Genomic DNA, 23191 nt, shown 5'->3' with positions numbered 1-23191 from the left:
TCAATTAAATACCATTAAAAATTCAATAGATTTTTTCATAGAATGTTTTACAATTGAAACATACGACAATCGCAAGTGAACGGACACCTAACATTTTGACACGCTACTGTTTCTAGGTATACGTTTATACTAAATAGAAAGTTTTTGACACATTTTCATTTTTAGTGATTTTTAGAGGTCATGCACATGCTTTCAGAGACATTTTTTGTGAAGCGACTATGCAAAAAAAATTGCCTCCCATGGCCATGTACTAATGAGTAATGTAGACATACCATGGTCTCGTTTGACGGGTTTACAATATTGTCAATAAGCCTGTTTTACTCTATGAGCAAATGCACTTGTTTCTGTCTATGTGGGGAAATACTATCAAACAGGGGTCATTAGTCGACTCGTATTTGATAGTATTTCCCCCACATAGACAGAAAAACGCGCCGGTGACTACGAGGCTCTTTCTTATGATTGGAGTTTTTAAACTAAATTGAATACAAATACAGGTCTCTCACTGTTGGTGTCACAAATTGCAGACAAGAAGCAACAACAAACTTCAAACTTGAATTAGTGGCAAGAAGCTTGAATTAGTGACAAGAAACTAAAAAAAAATACAGACAAGAGGAGATATACTATATTTATTTGCTGTTTGAATAATAAAAAGATGAGAAAAAAATATCTTTATTAATAGGAGAACTGAAAATGGAGAAGATTGTAAGAAGTTATATTAAAAAAAAAACTTTTGTACATGCATATGATTTGGCCATGTAAGGTTTAAAATACAAAAGCTAGTGACACAATAATGGAGAGGAAGTGATTCTTTGAGCTAAATAAATTTTGACTTTAATAGTAAAGTTACCCATCTGTAAATATCAAAATTTCCAATGCTATATTTTATTGTGGTTTGTGTGTTATACATGTGCTTAAAGTTCCAAAATGATTGTTGTGTTTTTTTTAATTTATTTTTGTTTGTTTAAATGAAGTAAACATGTTTAAAAATTTTGAGGTACATGTTTTGAATATTGAAGTCTCATCAGTAACACTTTGTCAAAAAATAGCGGAATAATTGCATATCATTTTATTGTGGTTTTTGTGTTATAAACTTGTTTAAAGTTGACCAAAATTCCAAAATTGTTTTGTTTAGTTTTTTTTTTATTTTAAAATGAAATAAAAATGTTCAAAAATTTTGAGGCACATGTTTTGACTTTTGAAGTCTCATCAGTAATGCTTTGCCAAAAATAGCAGAATTATATGCAAATATAAAGGACCGAATTATTTATTTGGATTTTCTTTGTTTTATAAATTTGTAATTTGTTCAATTTTTGAATTTAGATATTGAAGTAACTTGTGTTTTATAATTTTTATTTTATTTTTGTTAGTTTCATCTGGAGCGCTTTGCCAATTTGGAATAGGTATAAAACAAAAAAAACCAACATTTTCTTGGAATTTTTAATTATACTAATAAAGATACGCATTGAATTTTACTGAAATCATTTTCATGTTAAAATTTGCAACTATCATTTATGAATTTTCTAAATTTTGTATATTTTTCTTTTGTCATTCAATTTTTTATCTATTTATTTTTTTTATTTTTATTAATATTTACTTATAAACATATATACAACGTTAAAGGGTGCAGGAGTTGTATTTGCCACATCCATTTTCTCATACTAATGAAGCTTTTGCTTCTTAGCTGAGTGTGTTTTTGCCGACCTTGTGCATTTCCTCTGGCCAGGCTTTCTGGCACAAGCAGTTGTTTTGGGAATCACCAGTTTCCCATCAGTAGATGTTATAACATTGCTTGATGTCTTAACACCCTTTCTGCCACAGCACATTAAGTTTTGCAACAGAGTCATTTTTTCTTTTTCAGATTTGCTCTGCCAGAGTGATTATGTACACTGCAGGTGACTGGTAACATGAGACAACTCATAGTCTCCGTGTGCATAAAGTGCGCCATATATTAAGCTTTCTTGCAGTGTAATCTCTTTATGGATTTTGTTGATCAACTTTGGCAGCTTTTCTGGCTTCCATTCCTGATTTAGTTTCAGGATGTGATTAATAGACTCACAATTATTGTTTTTCCATTGCAGAGAAATTCTAGCATCTGTCTTTCTTGCTTTATAAACATATTCCTTGATAGTAGGAATAACTTTGCCCATTACGTAAGGACCAATTAGGTCTTCATATTTGCTTTCAATTTCTGTTGCTTGCGATGTAAAGTCGACAGTTGTGTTGGTCTCTGTAAGACCTTGAGCTCCAAATAAGTCTCTTATTATTTGCTTGGAGACTTTCTCATTCATACCAACCTTGTTTCTTAAATGCCTTGAATCGTTTTTGCTCAAGTGTCGTGTACTGAGTGTTAACTCATAGCCAGGAAAGCTTGTCTTGATAGTCTTTTCCTCACCTGACCCAATGACTATGTCATTGACACTCAGTAGAGTTTCTGATATTGTACACTCCAGCATAGAAGCAATGTGCATAAAGAAATGCTGGTACGTGTGATATGAGCCGTCCCAAAGCAAATAAATTGGACCTGCAGGCACTGGCAGAATGCTTCATTTGAAAATCTGTATAGCAGATAACATTTGGAGGCTTGCCTGAGGTCTGAACTATCTCTTTTATAAAAGGATGTTTAGCAGAATTCATGCTAATAGCGCTTTACATATCGTCAGCGACATTCTGTGTGTTCGAAGGGTTATCGTTTTTATGCATTAGATACTTTTGATTCTGAATATATTTTGGGTCTCTAGGTTGGTGGTCAGAGTTAAAATTTTCAATGAAAACCTGTTTCACTGTTTTATCACATTCAATATCATAATGCACTTTATTTTTGATAGCTGGCGAAGTGTGAATGTACTCTTGCTTTGTAATTCTTGCGTTCTCATGTCTATTTATGTCATCAATCGGATAAGAGCCAATATATTCGGCAGCTGCTTTAGACATTGTGTCATTTGAATGGCCAGGCATTTTCTCAAACATATTCTCTTCTTGTATTTTTTATCCCTTTTCAGGGATGCGTAGTAACTCTTTAGCACAAATAAATTAGAATCGTCTGGTTAAGGTTCTAAAAGAATAAATTCCTTTTTTATTTCTTTGCAATAAAGACCATTCTTTTTGACACATGACTGAAGAGTGCCGTCAACTTTTCGTACATAATATGTAGTTTTGGTGGATGTTGTTTTGGAATCCCATGTTCCATAATCATCCCAATACTCCATTTTCTTTGATTGGGCTCTCTTATTTATGTTTGCAGTATGATCTAGCACAAAATAGACAATTTGAGGAAGTTTTGGCTTCAGTCATCTTGGTAGAAAAACAAGTTATGTACTAGTAACCCTTTGAATGTAAATGTCTAACAAAACAACCACGCTTAGAATCATCAACAGTGTTTTTACTTTACTTAGTTTTCTGGTCTATGGCTTCATAAATTATGATGCTAAAAAACTTATTATTACGGCCAATATTATTTTTAGCTCACCTGGCCAAAGGCCATGTGAGCTATTGCCATCACTTGGCGTCCGTCATCGTCGTTTTCGTTAACAATTATACAAAACTCTTCTCCTCTGAAACTACTTGACTAATTTGAACCTAACTTGGTATGAATGTTCCTTGGGGTATCCTGCATAGAACTGGTGGGATTTTTGATCCGTCAAAAAACATGGCCACTGTTACTAAAAATAGAACATAGGGGTCAAACAGTAGTTTTTCACATACATGTATATCTCCTAAACTGTTAAGTTTAGCTATAAATTCTGACATGGATAAACGTGTTCCGCATGATGAGATCAATCTCTGGTCAAATTTTGGTTTTAAACTGTTGAGTCATGTTGGAGATATTGCCCTTTTTCAACAATTTTTGCTATTTTTAATGTTATTTCTTTCAAAAATCTTCTCCTTTGGCATTATTTGATCAATTGAAACCAAACTTGGTACAAATGTTTCTTGGTGTATCCTGCATAGAACTTATGTGGGGATTTTTGATCTGTCAAAAAACATGGCAGCTGTTACTAAAATTAAACACGGGTCAGAAAGTAGTTTTTCGCATATATCTCCAAAACCGTTAGATTTAGCCAAATTCTTTCAATAGCAGAAATAATCCATATTATTAGGACTACAAAAGTCTTCAGGGATAAAAGTTGTCAGATAACTCCTTGTAAGAGTTATTGCCCTTGAAAGGGGAAAAATGACTTCTTTTTTGAGACAGTTTTCAGTCAATATCTTGAAAACTATGATAGATTAAAAGAAACTTTCAATTGTTGAAAAGATCTTATAAGTCCTACCAAAGGCATCTTGAGTCAAAATTGTCAGACAACTTCTTGTTAAATTTATTGCCTTTGAAAGGCTAAATTCAACCAGGTGAGCGGTTCAGGCTCCTGGGAGCCTTTTGTTAATTTTTACATCAAAATAATCAGTGTGTTTGATTCTGAAAGTTACAACAACAATTCTAGCTACCAAGACTTTTGATTGTGAGATCAAAGGGTGAGTGGCTTCTTTTAGGTGATTAATATCAGAACTACCTCAATTAACAATTTAACAACCTACGTTTTGGGGAAAGACCATGTGCCACCATAAGTCAGTGATTAACACCTTGTTGACTGGCGCGTGGATGAATGTCATAACTTAATTAATTCGATTGACTGATATGTGTAAATATAAAAATTTATCGGAATTCAGAATGATCTAGAATTCTGACATATCTGCATTCTTTAAGAATGATTTCAAATATTTTTTAATAATAAAAATAGCATATAACATCAAAGATAACATGTATCTTAATCTTTTGATAAAAATGTAGCATGTTTTAAACTAAAATCTTTGCAAATTACGTTATTTTTCAGCCTTTTCATCAATTTATTTCTTTATTATATTTTAAAATGTCATTTAAAATGATGTATTTGATTAATATTAGTTTCTTGAAATTTTAAACTTTATATGGCAAATTTTTTTCAAATTCAAATTCAAATTATTTATTGTTCAAACACATTAAATGGTCATGACACAATAATATCATAATGCACATACATTTGTATAAACAAAACATTGCTATCATTTACATGTACATGTATAATGTTGTGGACAATGGTGACCAACCAGAAAATAATAAGGTTATACTTTGAATGAAAGTTTGGCAGTTGTTGATATAATCAATTGTTGCCTTGAGTATTGGGAGTGAGTTAGAGTTAAAAATCAAACTTGTGTTGTTTTCTGTTAGTGAGTTGAAGTGGTTTATATATTTTTTAATTTTAGTTATTAAATCATTTCTATAGTTAATCATAATGTAGGTGGGAGAGTGTATGAAGAAATGGGTTTCATCTTCAATTTGATTAATGCGTATTAATGTCTCTGTTTTTATCAACTTTGCATGTACAATTTAAAAAAAAAAAAACAGGGATTTATAACTTCTTACAATTATTTCTATTTTTTCATCTTTTTATAATTCAAACAGCAAATAAATATAGTCTCTCTCCTCTTGTCGGTATTTTTAGTTTCTTGTCGCTAACTTAAACCTCTTGTCGCTAAATAAATTTCTTGTTGCTTCTTGACGCTTCTTGTTGGTAATTAGTGATACTGCTCACAGTCAGTGAGAGTGGAATAGTAGAACTAACTGGTGTTGGTAGAGAAGCCCAGCCTTCGGCCAGTCCAGGATACCTGACTGAAGAACTCTGTTCTACTATAGTACTGGCGGCTGGACTGCTGTTTAGATTCTTTGGCCTACTCCCAGACCCCACGAAGGTCAGGGAGCATTTCCCCATTCTAACTGTCTTAGAAGTATGTCTAAGGTAGAGTGAGGCTCAGTCTGAACTGGGTAGAACTGAAGTCCAAACCTAAAATTAGCTATAAACATGTTTTTTTTTAAAACTTTTTTGTGTAAAATATCAATAATATGATGCATTTAAGTCTGAAACAAGGGTCATTGTTACATGTATATAGAGTATGGTGTTGGATAGTACCACCCATTAATAGTATAACCAATCAAATCACCTGGCCTAAATAATCTGTCAAATCACCCTGATGTCAAAGACTTTCAAATTACATCTTTTCTCTGTTCCCACTAAATCGCAGGTCCCACTGTATTCTGGTATGATTAGATCAAGAACATGGAATGAAGCACATTTTCAGTATTTGTTGTGCTTAACCTAGGGATTAAGTGTAAACTTTGAAACCACAAATTTGTCAAGTTTTCTGTAGGATAGGAAAAATCAGGATCAACTTGAAATTTTTATGTGATTTTCAATGGTCATATTCAGAAGATTGCTGTCAAACTGAATGAAGATAAAATAAGGATATAATTAAAAGTTATTATGATCCATTGAAAAGTTGTTGAAGTGCATTCCTACAAATTACCATTGCTAGGTATTTGATAAAAATAATTTTAGATTGTTTGTTTGTTTGTTTGTTGGGGTTTAACGTCTGAGCAGCAATATTTCAGCTATAATCAGACGATTAATAATTTTAGAGGATATTTCTTTTTAGTACAGTGATTCAATGGGAACATTTTTTTACGCACATAAATTTACCTTACCTTTTTACAAGCAATTACTGACTGTTAAAGATGCTGCATCAGAAAAATATGTTTAATGCAATGAAGTTAGAGTTTGTACTAACTTCAGACAGCATAAAAATCCACTTTCCAAAGGCTTGTTTTTCCTCTGTCTAGAAAACAGTTAACTACCATGATACAGTGAGAACCCCAGTATACTACATGTGCATGTATGTTACTTTGTTACTTTGCTTGTTTGTTGATTTTACATGCACTGTCCCATTGTTGATCTGTATGGCCTTCATTTTTACATACAAGAATTATAAAAAGCACAGCAAAATATTGTGAGCTCTATAATTACAAAATGTGTCTTTTTAACTTTCCTAAAGGTCTCCCATACAAACAAGGATTTTTATAGTAGACTAATTTATAGAGGCAGGTGAAACTTGAATTGATGCTAAAGCCATAATCTTGAAACATAAATTCTTACCACCTTTTTAGTGTCTGGGTCAAATAATTAATAAGGAATTGCACGTATGGGTAAGACTCATTAACACTAGTTAAACTTTTGGCAAAGTCTTGGAAAAAGCTATGATTTGGTTTCAATTTAATTATTGGAGTTAGAGAATGTTTTTCAAGACTAATTTGGTTCTCAATCGCATTTGACAGTATATATGCAAATAGGTTTGCCATGGTGCTATTTTAAAGCTCCTGAATAAAGATGCAAACCTGATGAAACGTGATATTGATACTTTATAGGACATAAGTGAACCAAGTTAAGATAATACGACTATTTAATTAGGAAAAAACTCCTTGATTCACACTTGCAGTTTTCTCCAGTTTTTAGTAGAGTGTGAGTACATGTAGCTCATTTACTTTTGTTACTTTGTATGTTTTATTTTGTTTTTTTTTTTATGTTCTTTGTGGTGTGTGTCTGTTTTCCATGTCTGGTCTTTGTTCCCTGGATTACAATCTTTTGATTTCCACTGGATTCTTGGTTCCCTTAATTACTCTTTTACTCAGAATTACCCCAAATATTTTTTTGGAGTGACTATTTTGACTAGACAATGCTGAAATTTATTATAAACATTCATAACAAATTCAGACTTACACTTCATATTTAGTGTTAAAAGGTAATTGGTTTGTAAAATTTTATTTTTGCAAATTAAACAATTCATGCATTGTAGTTACTCTCCAATTCTTGTTAGAAGATTAATAAGAAAAAAAATGTTCACACTGTACAAAAAACTCACTTTTCCAACAGTCAAGTTTTCTATTCAGATAACATTTCTTTTGACAGATGATTTCAAGCTATTATGGTATAAATTTACACACAGTCATGATGTATTTGATGGATGCATAGCTTTTTCTACTGTCAGCTTCTTGCTCTATTAAAGTGTAAATTACCTAAAGTAATTCTATTGGAGTAAACAACAAGTACTATCTTTAAAAATAAAGATAGCAGATGCAGTAAAATTTTGTTATTTACTTTTCTAAGTTTCTACATTTCTTTTAAGAAAATAACACATGCCGTGACATGGCACGCAATTTTTAAGGTTCCGATAAAGTTTTTTTTTAACACCATTCAAAATTTTCGATGCAGATTTTTCGAACGCCACTAAGTTATCAGTATTTGGCCAATCGGGAAAAAGAACTGCGTTTCCATAGAAGAGTGACCTTAAAGTCAAAGGGTAAAAAGCAAAGCTATGCCAACTGCATCGGAAAAATGTATCTTGTGTAATGTTATGCTGTTATCAGTAATATGATTTAAGCTTTGCCTATTAGGGACAGAGATATATTTTACTCCAATACATTTGACTTTGTTAATAATGTAACGCTATGTTGTTTTATCACTCATGTCTCAATCAAATATGTGAGACTGTAAGTATGCATTCAAACAATCATGTCCTAACTCATTGCATATGTCATTTTCGAAATACATCACTTCTGACGGAACAAATTTGAAATATTAAGTGTTTCAGAGCATCTACATACATGTGTATAGGACGTTGATGAAGTTTCTTCCCTAATAAGTTGTAGATTTTTGACAGATATTCCATAAATTAAGGTTTTGCCACTTAAAGTAAAAATACACTTACACACTTTGGTTAAATTTCAGCATGAAGATGTTAGAAACACCTTTAAAGAGGAGACAAGTTTTAATTTTTGTGTTAGGTTGGGTTGCTTATGCATCAACTTACTTCTTGCGGAAGCCTCTTGGTGTAGTGAGTATTGAATTGTCTTCTAAGATTTGTAGAGTTATTCGAAAAACATATTTTTTTGTGATATAATTCTCATTGAATATTAGACTATATTGTAATTAATAAGGGAAACGAAGTGTGCAGACAAACTGAACAAGAGGTCAACATCTATCTTTCAACACAGACTCAGATTTAATATTAAGCTCTTACTAGCTACATGTACATTGTATATAAATGAGTTTGTTTTTAAATTGTACAAAACCAGCTATTGTATATAAAAAAAATATAGGAGAACAATAAAAATGACAAGACCTCCATTAAGAAATTTCCTGTCTTACAAGGGATGCATGAAAACACAATTGATAATGATGTGTTTGCAGCTTTCTTGCATCTAAGGCACCATTTATCTGTGCAAATTTAATAATAGTGAGAAAATGTGTTACTTTCAAAGTATTTCAATTTTTGATTATGACATATGGGTTGGCTTACAATCCAGAAAGAAATGAGTATAAGATACGGATGTACTTTTCTGGGGACTGGTGCTTCAGTGTTATAGCGTGTGTAAAATTCAGCTTTGAGTTTTGGTCTTGTACTGAGGAGCGACCACATTATTAACAAAATGTTCTCATTCTTACTGTTGTGTCAGATTGTATGTCTGCAAATGCATTAAACTAATACACCTATTAATGAATCTTATTTGTCAAATATACAATGAGTTGTGTATGGTTTTTTTCTCAGAGGCAGCATTTGATTCTTTTTCAGATCAAATATAATTTAGAAAAGGACCTTGGATTAAATAAAACAGATTTAGGATGGTTAGACACTGCTCTTCTTCTACCCTATGCTGTTATGCAGGTATTTATTAAATTATAAGTGTGAGGCTTGTTTCTTCATTTTTTATCAGGAATTGACAAACCCATGAATAGAAAGTTATCACATTTCTGTCTCTCTCCGATGTACAATACTTTATAATTTGGTATTATACCATGTGTTGGACATGATCTAGTATATGATTGTGTGTAGTTAATATTCCATGTTTAGTCAAACAATGACATGAAATCGCCATTGCAACAATAAATATACCAATTATTTTTAGATGTTACTTGGTCCAATTGGCGACAAATTTGGGGCAAGAAGAACTTTCAGTTGCTGTCTAATATTTTCTGGTCTTTCTATGGTGAGTTTATTTGGATGTAGAAATTACTTCTGTTTTACCTAAAAGCAATATGAGGTTTTTATTAACAATTTTATTTTGTTATAATTACTTCATATATCATAAAACTTTCAAACATGAATGATTTACCAAATGAATACACTTCAATTGGAACTTCTTATTTTTTAGAGATGAAAACATTGGCATGTTGTTAAATAATAAAGCTGAAATCCCCCATAGATCTTTATATAGAATATTTATGAAAACATTGTTCAACCTACCACAGAATTTGTCTAAAGGAAAATATACAATTTTGTGTTTTATCTTTAAATGCCTGTTTTGAGTGTTCTTTATCTATATTTGTGACTTTTTCAATGCATGTTTTTTTTCCAGCTTCCTTTTGGATGGACAGGTGGATTTTCTATGGCTTTCATATTGCTTTTCCTCAATGGCACAGCACAGGTATAACATAAAAGATGTACAGGTTTTAATTTCAAATGGAAATAATGATTAGGAAATATTCAATACGTTATCAAATGTGTGTCTTTTTTGGGATGAGTGTAGGATATCCAGGTTAAAAGATCTTGGAGTTCCTCGTAGTCTTCAGATTTGAATTACATCTGAGATTTATTATATGTCTTATGCTCAGGGCTCACCCTACAGGGCGATTCGGGTGAAATAGTCACCCTGGAGTCGTTCACTACACCCTCAGACAACACCAAAAGTGAAGTTGCCCTCTCATTTTCAAACATCGCCCATGATCAACTGTACTCCGTCTTTTAGCTAAAAAAGACAAAATCAATAGGACAATGCAATGCAAGAAGCTTTGCTCAATCATATATTTAATTTTGCTGTAATAAATTTGGTAAGGGATAGAGGCATACAAAATGTAGATTAGAAATTCAATTTCATGAATACATGATACAGTCAATCATTCTGTCAGCAGGCTGATTTCATTTTGTCAAAAATATTTAGTTACTTACATATGTAGCTTAAAGAAAAAGTAACATTTATCTCAATACATGTAAAAGAAAATGAATAATTGAAAATGCTTGCTTATATTGTGTGCATGTAAGTAACATATAACACATAATTTTAAAGAGCATTGGTAAATGATGCATGTATGCATTCAATTCTCCCTGTTCATCCCCACTTCTCCCTAGTGTCTCTCTGAAAGAGAAGTCACTTCTCCCTGTTTTTCCCAAGTAGCTTGAGCCTTGTATGCTAATATGTCATTTTCATGTCGATTAAATCTAAGCATTTTCCTAGTTATTTTCAGGTACCCAAGTTTTAACAGAAAACTGGGAGCTATGCAAGATGGTCTTTACAGGTAGATTAAATGTAACAAGATTTGATTTTGGATTTCATTAAAAGATATGGGGCTCCATTTTCACCATTAGTCCTAATTAGTTTTTTTTTTATAAAGGACTCAAATAAGAGATTTTTTTTTATTTTAGGCTCAATGTTGGCCTAACTGCATGAAGTCCCTTGGAGCATGGTATCCAGACAATGTAAGGAATACTGTCTTTGGTATATTTGGTACTTGTGCATTTGCTGGTGGTATTGGTGGAACAGCTTTAGCTGTAAGTTTATTTTGAACATCATTTACATGTATCTGTTTGCCCAAAATATATTTAACCCAAAGAGGAATAAGCTTAGGACCTATATGTCGCTTATGCTGAATAATCAACCCCCTGTCAAAAACAACATTCAAGTGTACACATGCAAAAATTGTCTACAGTCAAAAACGGTTGAGTGATATTATGTATATACATCTTTTTGTGGTACTCTAAAATGTATAGTTCTGGCAGATATGGCTGTTATGAAATGAAATCCTTTTCCATAACTTTATCTTCTGAATAAACAGTCATTGTATTGCATTGATATATCATGTTGATTGAAAAACATTTTGTCTTTCTAAGCAGATATTGTAGAAATATTTTTACAGAGGAGAGAAAACGTCATTTGAAAATGTATTTAACTTATAATTCTGACCCAGTGTGGTTTATTTATTTCCAGGTATACTTACAGAATTTATATGGTTGGAGGTCAGTCTATGCAACTCCATCATTTATCATGGTATGTAGTAGGTTAAGCTTTGTATCAAGCCTCTCTTCTGCAAGCTTATAAATATTTGTAATTCACATTGTGGGCTGACATGCCTACGAGCAGCTTCTGTTATAAAAATATGACTGATACAAAGGAGAATCTGTTCAACTGAATCAGTGTTATAATTCTGTAATAAATGAAATATATGGGAAATAAAATCACAAGCAATCAAGCAAGCAAACAAGATGAATGTGGGGCTAAGATTCAAGAAATGATTTTAAAGTGCCATAGTTAAAGATTTTTGTAGATCAGGAATTTTTCATTTAGAATATTTTTCAATATGCATTAATTGTTTGAGGAATATTTTAAATATCTTTGCAGATAATAATAGGCATATTAGTGTGGTTTTTTTATCAACAACCAGATGAAGTTGGAATAGAAGTTCCGGGAAAAGGTGATTAGTACTGATTTTTGAGTTTGTGCTTTTTCAATTCATTTATAAATATACATAACTTTAAACTTTTTATACAATTGCAGAAAGATTGTGGATGTTCAGATTTAGTATATGGCTAAAACTTCCTTAATTGGATTTTTATTGGTTGCTAGCATTAATGCACATAACTTCTTTACTATTCAGATAAGAATGCAACTTCCTCTAAAACAGCAGGAAAATTGACTTGGATGCAGCTTCTGAAAATACCGTAGGTGTTGATTTCTTATGCTAACTTATGGTACTAAGGACAAAAATGAACTTAACTTCATAAAAATTACACCAAGTCATAACAAAAATTTGATAAATGATAGTAACATGACTAATTGTTTATTTTTTTATCCTGCTAAATTATGTAAATAAATCATTGCTGTAAAGTAACTTTATATCATCTCCTGTTTACCTTTTATATTTTTGAGCAAACATCTAAAGCACAAAGCAGGTGACCATAGACCATATTCCAAATTTGGGAAAAAATCATTACAGTAATTTATACTTTACCCCGCTTCTGGTAAAGATTATTTGGGGTGAAATGGCAGTACACTGAATGAACAGCAGAGGGAGAATTCATGCAGGACATTGATGTTTATTGATTTTTAGTAGAAAATCAATTTCTTAACTCAAGCAATGCCCTTACTTTCTACAAACAGAAAATTTGCTTTGATAATGATCATTTTGGAAGGCCATCAACGTTTCAGACAAAAGTTTTGTGATATGAGTATGCTTATTTTGGTACCAGTTTTTGTCCAGTATAATTCTGAAACAATACTGTATTTCCCAATTTGGAATATGTCTACTATAAGAATGTTTCCTAAAAGGATGAAATGCAGGATTAAAGTATTTCAGAAACATGGCTGTAAAATATCAAATTTATTTATATTCACAGTGAAACTTTTATGACACAAATAAATATTTGATATTTTCTAGCAATGTACATGTATTGTATAAGTAGTTTTATCACTATACAAAATCTAGTTGTGAAGGTGTATGAGGTCAGTAAAATTTGCCAGAGAGTTCATAACTTTGATTTATGGATGATTGTATACATGCTTTACTCAACATAACGGTATTCAATCAATATTCAAAATGTGTGATATGAGTAAGTGTATTTGTTTGACAGCATAAGATATATTTTTCTGGAAGTACATTTGTAATTGAAGAAATACTTTTCATGGTGTACTAATTTTTGTGTTTTTTAGGGTTCTGGCAAACCATAATTTGGCCCAAGTTCTAAATTGTACCCAAGTGGTGTATTGGTATTTGTATTAATAATCGGTGAACCAAAGCTTTGACAATCCACAAAAGTTGATACCCAAGATAAAAGATTCTTCACAGTACATGCAATTAAAAATGAGTACCATAGTCCAATTGCAGCATAGCAACACTAAAACAGTACAGTAATTATAAATTAGCAATACACATTGCTTTTCAGAATGTTACCAGAAGTAGCCATAGCCATGTTTTGTTTGAAAGTTGTCAGATATTGCATGTACATGTGGTTACCAATGTATTTGTTACAGAGGGTAAGATTTACAATACTTTAATGCTATGTACATGTGGTTACCAATGTAGTTGTTACAGAGGGTAAGATTTACAATACTTTAATGCCATGTACATGTGGTTATCAATGTAGTTGTTACAGAGGGTAAGATTTACAATACTTTAATGCCATGTATATGTGGTTACCAATGTAGTTGTTACAGAGGGTAAGATTTACAATACTTTAATGCCATGTATATGTGGTTACCAATGTAGTTGTTACAGAGGGTAAGATTTATATATAGATTCTCCTTCATTCTAGAGGGGATAACAGGATTTCTCCACTCGAGATAGTTAAAATCTAAAATTTAACTATAGAGAGTGGATAAATCCTTTAATCCCAGAGAGAAATGAGGGAGAATCTGTTTCTCTCATGAATAAAACCATAAAAAGTAAATTAAACAACACCCTAAATTCTCCCAACATCAACTATGTCATCAAGGACCTCCCCTCCAGTCATCAAGTCATTGCGTCATCGATATCACTATCATTATGATTAGTTGATACACTACCAACTAATCTTTTAAAACATGAATAACAATCGTAAATCAACAAGTATTTAATTGATCAACAATATGAATAACAACTATAAACATAGTAAACATGGTAGGTATGGGAGTCTTCACGCGACATTTTAATTTCCCGGCATGTGGCGGGAAATTACAAATTTTTAATCACTCGCTCGTGTGGTGTGAATGAAGCCTATGATTGGAAGAAAATACTTTAATGCCTGTACATTTGATACTCAGCTGATGTTTGAGTACATTTTTATTTCTAAATATACATTGTTGTTATAGAAACTGATACAATTTGTATTTCTGCTGGTATAACAAGGAAAACTTGATCAATTATTCAAATGTAATGTAACATATCTTTTGATGATGTGAGTGTAAACAGTAGTACAATGTAGTGTTGTATCATAAACCATGGACTTAGTTTGAAATACATTCCATTACCATATTTTGTTTGTTTTCAGCAGTAGGTATTGAACCATTTTTGGAACTTTGTATGATTAAGACTATTATATTTAAGCTTGCTTACAGTCCAACTGCCTCTGGTATGCTAGCAACAATATTTGAGATAGGGGGTGTAGGAGGAAGTGCTGGAATAGGATATGTTATTGACAAGTAAGTCCTGATACAATACACAAATAAATTACAGGGGTAATGTAGTTGATAATTTGTTCTGCTCATCCAATCCAAAATTGATTTAAATATTTCAGTTCATTGTTCAATTGAGTTAAATATTTCAATACATTGATCAATGATTAGGAGAAGATTGTTTCAGTGGGATGGTGATTTCAATTATTAGGAGATGGTTTCAGTGGGATGGTGATTTTTTTGTCATTTGGTTGTCATCAACTTTCCATAATAGAGGTACAAGAACCTGCAGTATGATTTCCTGATTCAGTGGTAGTTTTTATACAACCTATGGTATTCTATTCCCTCCATCTGTTTACCCATCCACACTTCCCAGAAAAGATGAAAATGGGTTTCTTTGATAATGTTTTTTTCACAATATCGGGTTATAGTCTTAATGAATAGAAACTCAGTTTCAAATTTCATTGTTTTTCCAATTTTTTGTTAAATTTATGGAGGGTAATAAAATCTAACCGATAAAATCTAGGAAGTAGTCGAAAGGAAAGTCCATATAATAAATGGCAATGTCATGGTATAAACTGAAAAGTTGGGAAACCACCATAATGGTCATGACTTGGTACAGGCATTTCAAAATGAAAGGTGGGTTAAACCATGTTTTGTAGTGAGTTTAACCTCCCGTTTTCATTGCAGTTCATTATATCCAGTATATTTCAACACAAATGGGCAATAAGAACTATTTAAATCCAAGCTACGATCTACAAAACTTGAACTTTGTTGGAAAGGTGCTCTAGTTCATGATTACATAATAACATTCAAGTAAATACTGCAGAAAATTAATAGAACCTATCATTTATAATCTTTTGTCAGAAAGAATATTTTTCAATAAGGTATGGATATTGGAAATATGAATTTTTAAGGAAATGTAAGGGATGTATTTTCTTATAACAAAAGGCTGTCCTGAGGGCAATGATGGCATTTTAAGAAGTATAGTCACTATTAGCTTTTAACAACTCACAATTATATACACCATATGCAGTGGCATTTTACTGTATGAGAAAGGGAAATTTATAACTTTAAAATCAAAATTGCCTTGTTTGTCATACATGTATATGTTTTGGTACTTAGATGACTACTGTCATTGAATTTGAGGTGAAGGTCTAAAAATGACACAGAGGAAGCTTTGTCAGTTGTCTTTTTGATTTATTTTTTATTTCCTCAGAGCTTATGTGCATTACCCTAAGCCATTCAATGAACTTTTATGTAATTTCATACCAAGATTTTGTTGTATAAAAGTATATGAAGCGAAGCAAGTATTCTCTCAGATGAAGTTAATTTACTTGTGTGTTGACATTTCAGTCCAAAAAGCAATCTGATTAAAGTCAGCTGTTTGTTTGGCTCTGAGTACTCTGTACTATGCCACTAGCCAAACAAAAAGCTGATTTTAATCAGATTGGTCCAAATAGAGAATTGGTATCCACTTTCTCACTGCTTTTATAGTGCTCATAGTTTTTCAACACTGTATACTTCTATTCCCCATACTCGGTTAAAACATATACATTGTTGTTTCTCCAAAAAAGATGGTACACCTAGACATAAATATATAGTTCTTGGTAGAGATTAGTCATACTTTGTAAGAAATAATTCTAAATCATCTTCCAAACATACAGAAGAAGATGTTCTCAAAATGCTGGAATTTTTTATCGACAACATATTTTTTCCAGTGTGGTGGACAAGTTTTTCAATAAACAATCAGCATTCCAATGGAAACAAATTGTGCTCCTCTACTTGCTGACCTATTCCTTCACCCTTATGAGGCTGACGTAATAGCTGATCTGATCCGAAAAAGAGAATATCGTTCAGCTAGATCCTTTAATCTCGGTTTCCGCTATATAGATGACGTATTATCTTTAAACAATCCGAGTTTTGGGGATTTGATACATCACATCTACCCCAAAGAAATTGAGATAAAGGATACTACAGACACTGTGAAGTCAGCCTCATATCTTGACCTACACTTAGACTTTGATGGTAAAGCAAAACTATTGACCAAACTTTATTGCAAATGTGATGACTTTTCATTCTGTGTGGTCAACTTTTCTTTCATCTGTGGCAACATCCCTTCAGCACCTACAATATGGAGTTTTCATATCACAACCATACACTATGCCAGAGCTTGCCATAACTACGCAGACTTTTTGTATCACACTAGACATCTTACAATTAGGCTTCTGTAACAGGGTTATACTGCTACAACATTGAAATCATCACTACAGAATTTTTATGGTTGTCATCATGAACTTGTGGATCGTTACGTTGTATCCATTTGCACCATGAAAACTGATCTGTTCAACATGTCATAGTTGTCCTTTCCTCAGCTCTGCAGGTGTTTATAGAAAATCAGAGGATGCTTACCCTACTGGTGCACCTGGTCCATGCTCCCAGTTTTGAGTGGAGTCTGAGTTGCTCATTTACTTTTGTTACTTTGTATGTATGATTTTAGTTACTTTATGTTCTTTGTTGTGTATGTCTGTTTTCCATGTCTGGTTTTTGTCCCCGGATTACATCTGTTTTGATTTCTGCTAGAATATTGGTTCCTTTGATTACTCTTTAATGTCTTGGTTAGATTGATTCATTCATTTGTAATGATTTTTTGATGAATTAATTTTTTTTGTCGAAACATGGTAATGTGAGGGATGTTTTGTGCCTGTTAGTTTTCCATTAATTTTTTTTTTCTGACATATTGTTGTTGACACAACAGAAATATACTTCAGATGTATATGTGTGTTTATGAAAAACTATCGGAGTTTTTTAACAAAAAGCATCACCACAGATATGTTTTAAGATTTAATGTGCAAACTGATATCAGTAAAATCATTTTACTTGACAAAAATACTTTCCAAATCAAAATATATATCTGAGTAAAGTATGATATGATTTCTGAATATATAGGCATCACTGTTGTCTCCAATTGTACACGTCCTTATTGTGACAGCAAATGATTGTAGGAGTTAAATGATAGGAAATGGTGTAGAAAACACACATTGTCAATATGTCAACTTCTCAAGAAGTCTTCTGTAAAAATGTCATATTCACAAGTACTTAATATTATGCAAAAAAATGCATTACTGAGAATATTTTTTATTGAAAAAATCATCATTATTTATTCTAGGGGAATTTGCAATGTTAAATTTGAAATCAAATAAAAGAAAATAAAATGAATTGAATGTATCATTAATTCAAAAATAATTTAATGTTGTCTCAAACAGTCATACTTATGAAAAAACATAACTCTAAGAAAATTTTTGGGTATTAGAAATCATTTTGTCCATCCTTCTGTTGGGCCTAGGGAGGATGTGAATGAATGTGTGTGTTTATTGCAAGTATTTTTAAAAGTTATTTGACGAGTTATCTGATGCCAAACATTTAATCACAATTAAAATTCATAGTTGTATCATACTTGAATGCTGTGTTTTTATTTGTCTGTTCTATTCAGGGTTCAACTTGTGCAGGTGTATCTAGCTGTGCCCTGTGAAACATTTTATTTACTTATATAAAACTCCCCTTAAAAATAATTGATATATTTTTGATTGTTTTTGTCATTTCAGATCTTTCAAAGGAAGAACACTATTTGGTATTGGCCTGTCAGTTTTACTATCAACATTATCTCTTATGATGTTTTCCTACACCTGTGAATGGGGATGGACATTTAATGTAACATTTATGTGCCTTGCTGGAATTTTTAACTGTGGGCCTGATACACTGTTAGGTGCGATTTGTTTGGGTAATCCCCCACAAGACTATGCATTTATTTAACTTTGACCTCAGTGTCAAAGGATTGTGTTTTTCTTAGTTCAATTTTTTTTTGCACGAGGGTAGTTCAGCTTAAATTTTCTGTATTATTTTGATCCTTCAAAATGTTCATGATTCACTTAATTTAGGCTACATTTTGCCACAGTAGTTCAAAAACTACTTTGAAACGATCAGAGTTACATATTTCTACTTCTTTGAATGAATATAGAAGGTTTTGTTCTTATGTATGTGTAAAGAATAGAGCAAAGCTAAATAATTTTATAACTTAAAATCTGTTTCACATATACTTTTGCCTTTATTCTGTTTTAAGCTTATAAGTGCTGCTAGTGTACATGTATATTATACAAGGAATAACAATTCATGATATCAATGCATTGAACATTTTATTGTACAGCAAAGATTAAAATTTTGTCTTAAAATATTTTTGTTGTCATTTTTTTTATTATCAATTTATTTCTTTTTATGCTTGCACAAAATACTACTCATTGACATTTTGTTTTTTTCTACTGTAAATATTGTGCTAATCAATGGATCAAATTACTTAATTATAGGTGGTGCAATACCAGCGGAATTGGGAGAACAAGATGGTAAAAATGCAGCAGCTGCAGCAGTGGGTTTAGTTAATGGTAAGGTCTTCTATATTCTCATTAGATGGTAATTATTCATTTATGCTTCAATAAACTAGCACCCTTATACATAGTTGTCTGCCTAATATGTTATTTGTCTTCTTTTTGTCTGCTTTATTTCATTTGTGTAATGTTTATTTTTTTGGTGCTGATGAAATTTTATAGGGAACTGCCAGTATCTGCATAATTAAGACATTTAACTACCAAGTTAAATGACTCACAACTACACTATTTGTGCCTTATTAAGTTGTTTAATCTTTCAGGCTTTGGAAGTGTTGGAACTTGTTTAGAAGGACCAATAATAGGATGGATCTCCGGTAAATATGGATGGTCAGGAATGTTCTATATCATGATTGGCATTTCATTTTTTGGAACATTCACAGTATTTAGAGCTTCTCATTTGCATAAAAATAAAACAAGCAGAATACCAGATGCCATTCCTCTAAATATGGATGAAGTGTGAATGAAATTACTGTGTTCATTTTCAAAATCATGAATACATTTTAAAGCATTTCATATCTTTAATAGTGAAACCTGTACAAATCAAACTGATTTTAAGAACTTGTCTGTATGGACAGATCTTATACTCATAGCATTAATATAAAAAAAACTACAGAAATCATTTGCTTTAAACAGGTTTCTGGTTTAATTTGAAGCTTTGACAGGTGTCATTGTATCATTTAAATTTAATTGAATGGGGTTTATGTAGAGGTTTATAAAATGGTTGTAGTATAGTGTAAATGGATAAACTGTAGTGGTGTTAGAATTCTCTGGTAGTTATTTTTCTTCATGTCACAATACAAATTAGACTAGGTCTGGTCCTTTCTATGAAATCCCGAAAAATACTTTTTGTTTATTTGTATTTATATGTCAAACATACATTTTAGAATATAATTGATAATGTACAAGAAATAATTGCTTCTGGCATTATTTTTTTTTTCTAAATTTTTAAGTAAAATGTTTTTTCTCTGTAGTAAAAAATTGCTCATGTTATGAAAAAAGTTCAAATCAAAAATTTTAAGGAAGCTGGTGAATTCAAATGTTAGAAACTATTGGTATTCAAAACTATCATTGTTTCACCTTATCATATTCAGTTATGCAAAATAGTGTTTGACAAATCATAGAAATTTCCAATTAGGGTAGTTCAAATACTTGAAAAATCCTTTTCACAGGAAAAACAACAGCAAACCTGTTTTTGTCTTTTTTTTTTCACGGATCTATTAATATCTTAAATGAATGGTGACCCCCATCTTATTTTAATGCATGGATCCTTTGACTTTCTTGTTTAAAATTTCAAATTTAGGAAAAATTCTTGCATGAAGTTTTTTTAAGATTTTCATTCGACTGAGTCTCCTTTGGTACATTTACAACCAACTTACAATCTTTACATTACGGTATTACAGCAATTTTTAGAATCAAATAAGTATCATCAGAATTTGATTTAAAAACTTTTCTTTGTATTAAACTCAACAAGGTGCCAGAAATTACTGTAATATTTTATTTTTAAAGATATCTGTGATAAATAAATACAAATGTACATTACATATGACTAAATTATCAGGGCTTTCTGTGGTATGTTGTTCTTCATTTTCATCCATTGTACTTAATCATGTAACTGTCCATTTTTTAAAGATTGAACAAATGTCCCAGTACTGAAAAAGTATCAAATGATGTAGAACATGAAAATAATGTTTTAACATCCAATTTTGGGATTATTTGACCAATCACCAAAACAAGATTGCAGTAAGAAAGAGTATCTCATTAGCAGATATGCATACTGTGTTTATTAACTAATATTTGTAAAGAAGTATTTAGTGTTTACTTATAGCTTTAGTTGGTTTAGGAAGCCGATATGGGACATTCTTTCTTTAGCAATTTACTAAAAATTCTTTGTATATATTTTATATATTATAAAGATATCTATATTTATATTGCAATCTTCTTGTCATTTTCTACTCTTTTTCTATTGGAGGGAATGCTTTGATATTTAGTCTATTGATTTTGCATGATGATTTGTACCATGTCATCCTTTTCTAAGTTCTTTGCTTATTATTCTTCCTGTTTACCCTACAACTCAGTGATTTTTTGGGTGATCTCTCCTGCCCAGATTTCTTGCTTGTCTACTTTCTGTTTTCTGTAAAAATTTCAGTGGGGGTATTCTTAGCACAATGTAATGTACAACATTTAGTTTTGTATATTTTGACAATCATACCTTGATCAAGGTCTAAAACTCAGACTTGAATAAGCCTATCTTGTGTCTTTATATGTTATCTTTATATTTATTTCTTAGAATTTTCATATTTTTTATAAGATGTCAGATAGTTGAAAATAGTAATTTGAAAATTCTTGGGACATAGCTTATGGCTGCCATGCTGAACATCACAAACACAGTGGTTTTGAAAGTTTATAACTGTTTTACTATGCTATATATTTTTTCATCACAAGTTTACCAATGGCAATATCTTAGGATAATGTTATCACAATAATGCAAACCCATGATAAAATGATAAATTAAGTATAGTCCCTACTAAGAATCATGCAAAAGTAAACAATAAATGATCTGTGCTTATCTTTTGGATTAAGACATTTTGGCTGGAAAACCTTCAAATTGTTTCAATACCTTAAGTGTCTTAGAAATTTGGTTTTATAGATACTTACAATAAATTTTAGTTTGTGAAATTTCCCTCCAAAATTTGTAACCTGTTGAAAATTATCTCATTATATCTAAATTCCTAGGGAAGCAAACTATGTGGGGATAATCTTAAAGGAGTTATTTAATAACTCTAGGTTCCTTAAATTGAAATATTTACTGGTAAATGTTATGGGTGATGACAATATCTAGTGAAGATTATATATTTCACCTTTGCCACACTCAGTACAGAAACAGAAATAGCTTTGTAATGAGAAGTGCTCATGCCTTGTTACTTGTTTTACATCCTTTATAGCAGTCTGTAAGATAGCAGTGTGATACACAGTGAAACAATAATCTCTGTAGGAGATTGGGATGATGAATCACCCTTTGCATGATTTTTAAATTGAACCATACAATACATGTCCTAGAGAATTATTTCTCATCTTACTTGTGTTTGAATTACTAACCACCAATCAACTTATGTGTGTGCCATATAACTTTTGTATTTGTTTTTTTTTGTTTTTTATGTTTGTTAGTGGTATATTGAATACAAAATGTAATGTTGATATTTATTGTAATAGTTTTATTACATCTTCCTCAATATGGTCACCATATCTTTATTTTCCTCTCCGATGTATTTCATTGTACAACTTACTTATAATCATTTCTTTTCATGTTATGTAAGATATGCAATTAAGTTGAGCTTATTGATTTGTAATAATTTTTAATAAATACAGGATTATTTTTTTTAAACTTCCATTGAAAATTTAATATTTAAAAGGTGGACTACATGCAGAGTTTCCAGAAGGCGACACCTTTTTAATTTTTTTTTAACATTACGAGAGAGAGGATTCTTTGCACATCAGCTCATGCTTTGTTGATAATATGAAGTTGTTTTTTGTAGTTTGCAATTAGAATACTCACAGAACTTTTACTGAAAGCATCTAAAATTAGATCGGAAAAGATAGTCAATTGCTTTTACATGATGGTTAAAACTGATGCAATTGTTTTGTTTCATTTCATTTTAATAACCATGTATATGTATGCTTTTGAAAAAAAAAGAATATAATAAATGTACTGTTGATATGTAATAAATTGATTTGGTGAAATTGTTTTCATTTG

The 23191-nt window shown here is 31.3% G+C and overlaps 1 protein-coding gene and 1 pseudogene across 2 annotated transcripts; one reads left to right on the top strand and one right to left on the bottom strand.

Annotated features, from left to right (window-relative positions):
• Positions 1-65: 65 nt before the first annotated feature.
• Positions 66-23178, top strand: LOC148627275 (uncharacterized). 2 transcript variants are annotated; one of them, XM_088570766.1, is made up of 15 exons: positions 82-116; positions 1859-1892; positions 8589-8694; positions 9433-9525; positions 9767-9847; positions 10217-10285; positions 11281-11406; positions 11843-11902; positions 12254-12326; positions 12510-12573; positions 13795-13885; positions 14934-15028; positions 18607-18767; positions 19363-19437; positions 19701-23178. In XM_088570766.1, the coding sequence occupies exons 3-15, from the start codon at positions 8590-8592 to the stop codon at positions 19898-19900; spliced, it is 1293 nt and encodes a 430-aa protein (XP_088426892.1). In that variant the 5' UTR covers positions 82-116; positions 1859-1892; position 8589; the 3' UTR covers positions 19901-23178. The 2 variants fall into 2 exon arrangements, with proteins under 2 accessions (XP_088426884.1, XP_088426892.1); XM_088570758.1 differs by lacking the exon at positions 1859-1892 and having other exon boundaries at positions 66-116.
• On the bottom strand, positions 1554-5741 carry LOC148627276 (uncharacterized; annotated as a pseudogene).
• Positions 23179-23191: the final 13 nt, after the last annotated feature.

This window comes from Perna viridis, chromosome 1, assembly GCF_037379345.1.
Source record: "Perna viridis isolate PV_CMFRI_1.1 ecotype Kerala chromosome 1, ASM3737934v1, whole genome shotgun sequence".
NCBI lineage: Eukaryota > Metazoa > Mollusca > Bivalvia > Mytilida > Mytilidae > Perna > Perna viridis.
Note: the sequence above shows the minus strand (reverse complement) of the source record. Positions and strands in the feature narration are given on the sequence as shown.

Excerpts from the sequence above, each read along its gene's own strand:
- LOC148627275 (XM_088570758.1), top strand. The coding sequence starts at position 8,590 with ATGAAGATGTTAGAAACACCTTTAAAGAGGAGACAAGTTTTAATTTTT. Across the intron at positions 9,848-10,216 it reads TATTTTCTGGTCTTTCTATG|CTTCCTTTTGGATGGACAGG; the intron begins GTGAGTTTATTT and ends TTTTTTTTCCAG. Across the intron at positions 12,574-13,794 it reads ATGCAGCTTCTGAAAATACC|AATGTTACCAGAAGTAGCCA; the intron begins GTAGGTGTTGAT and ends ATTGCTTTTCAG.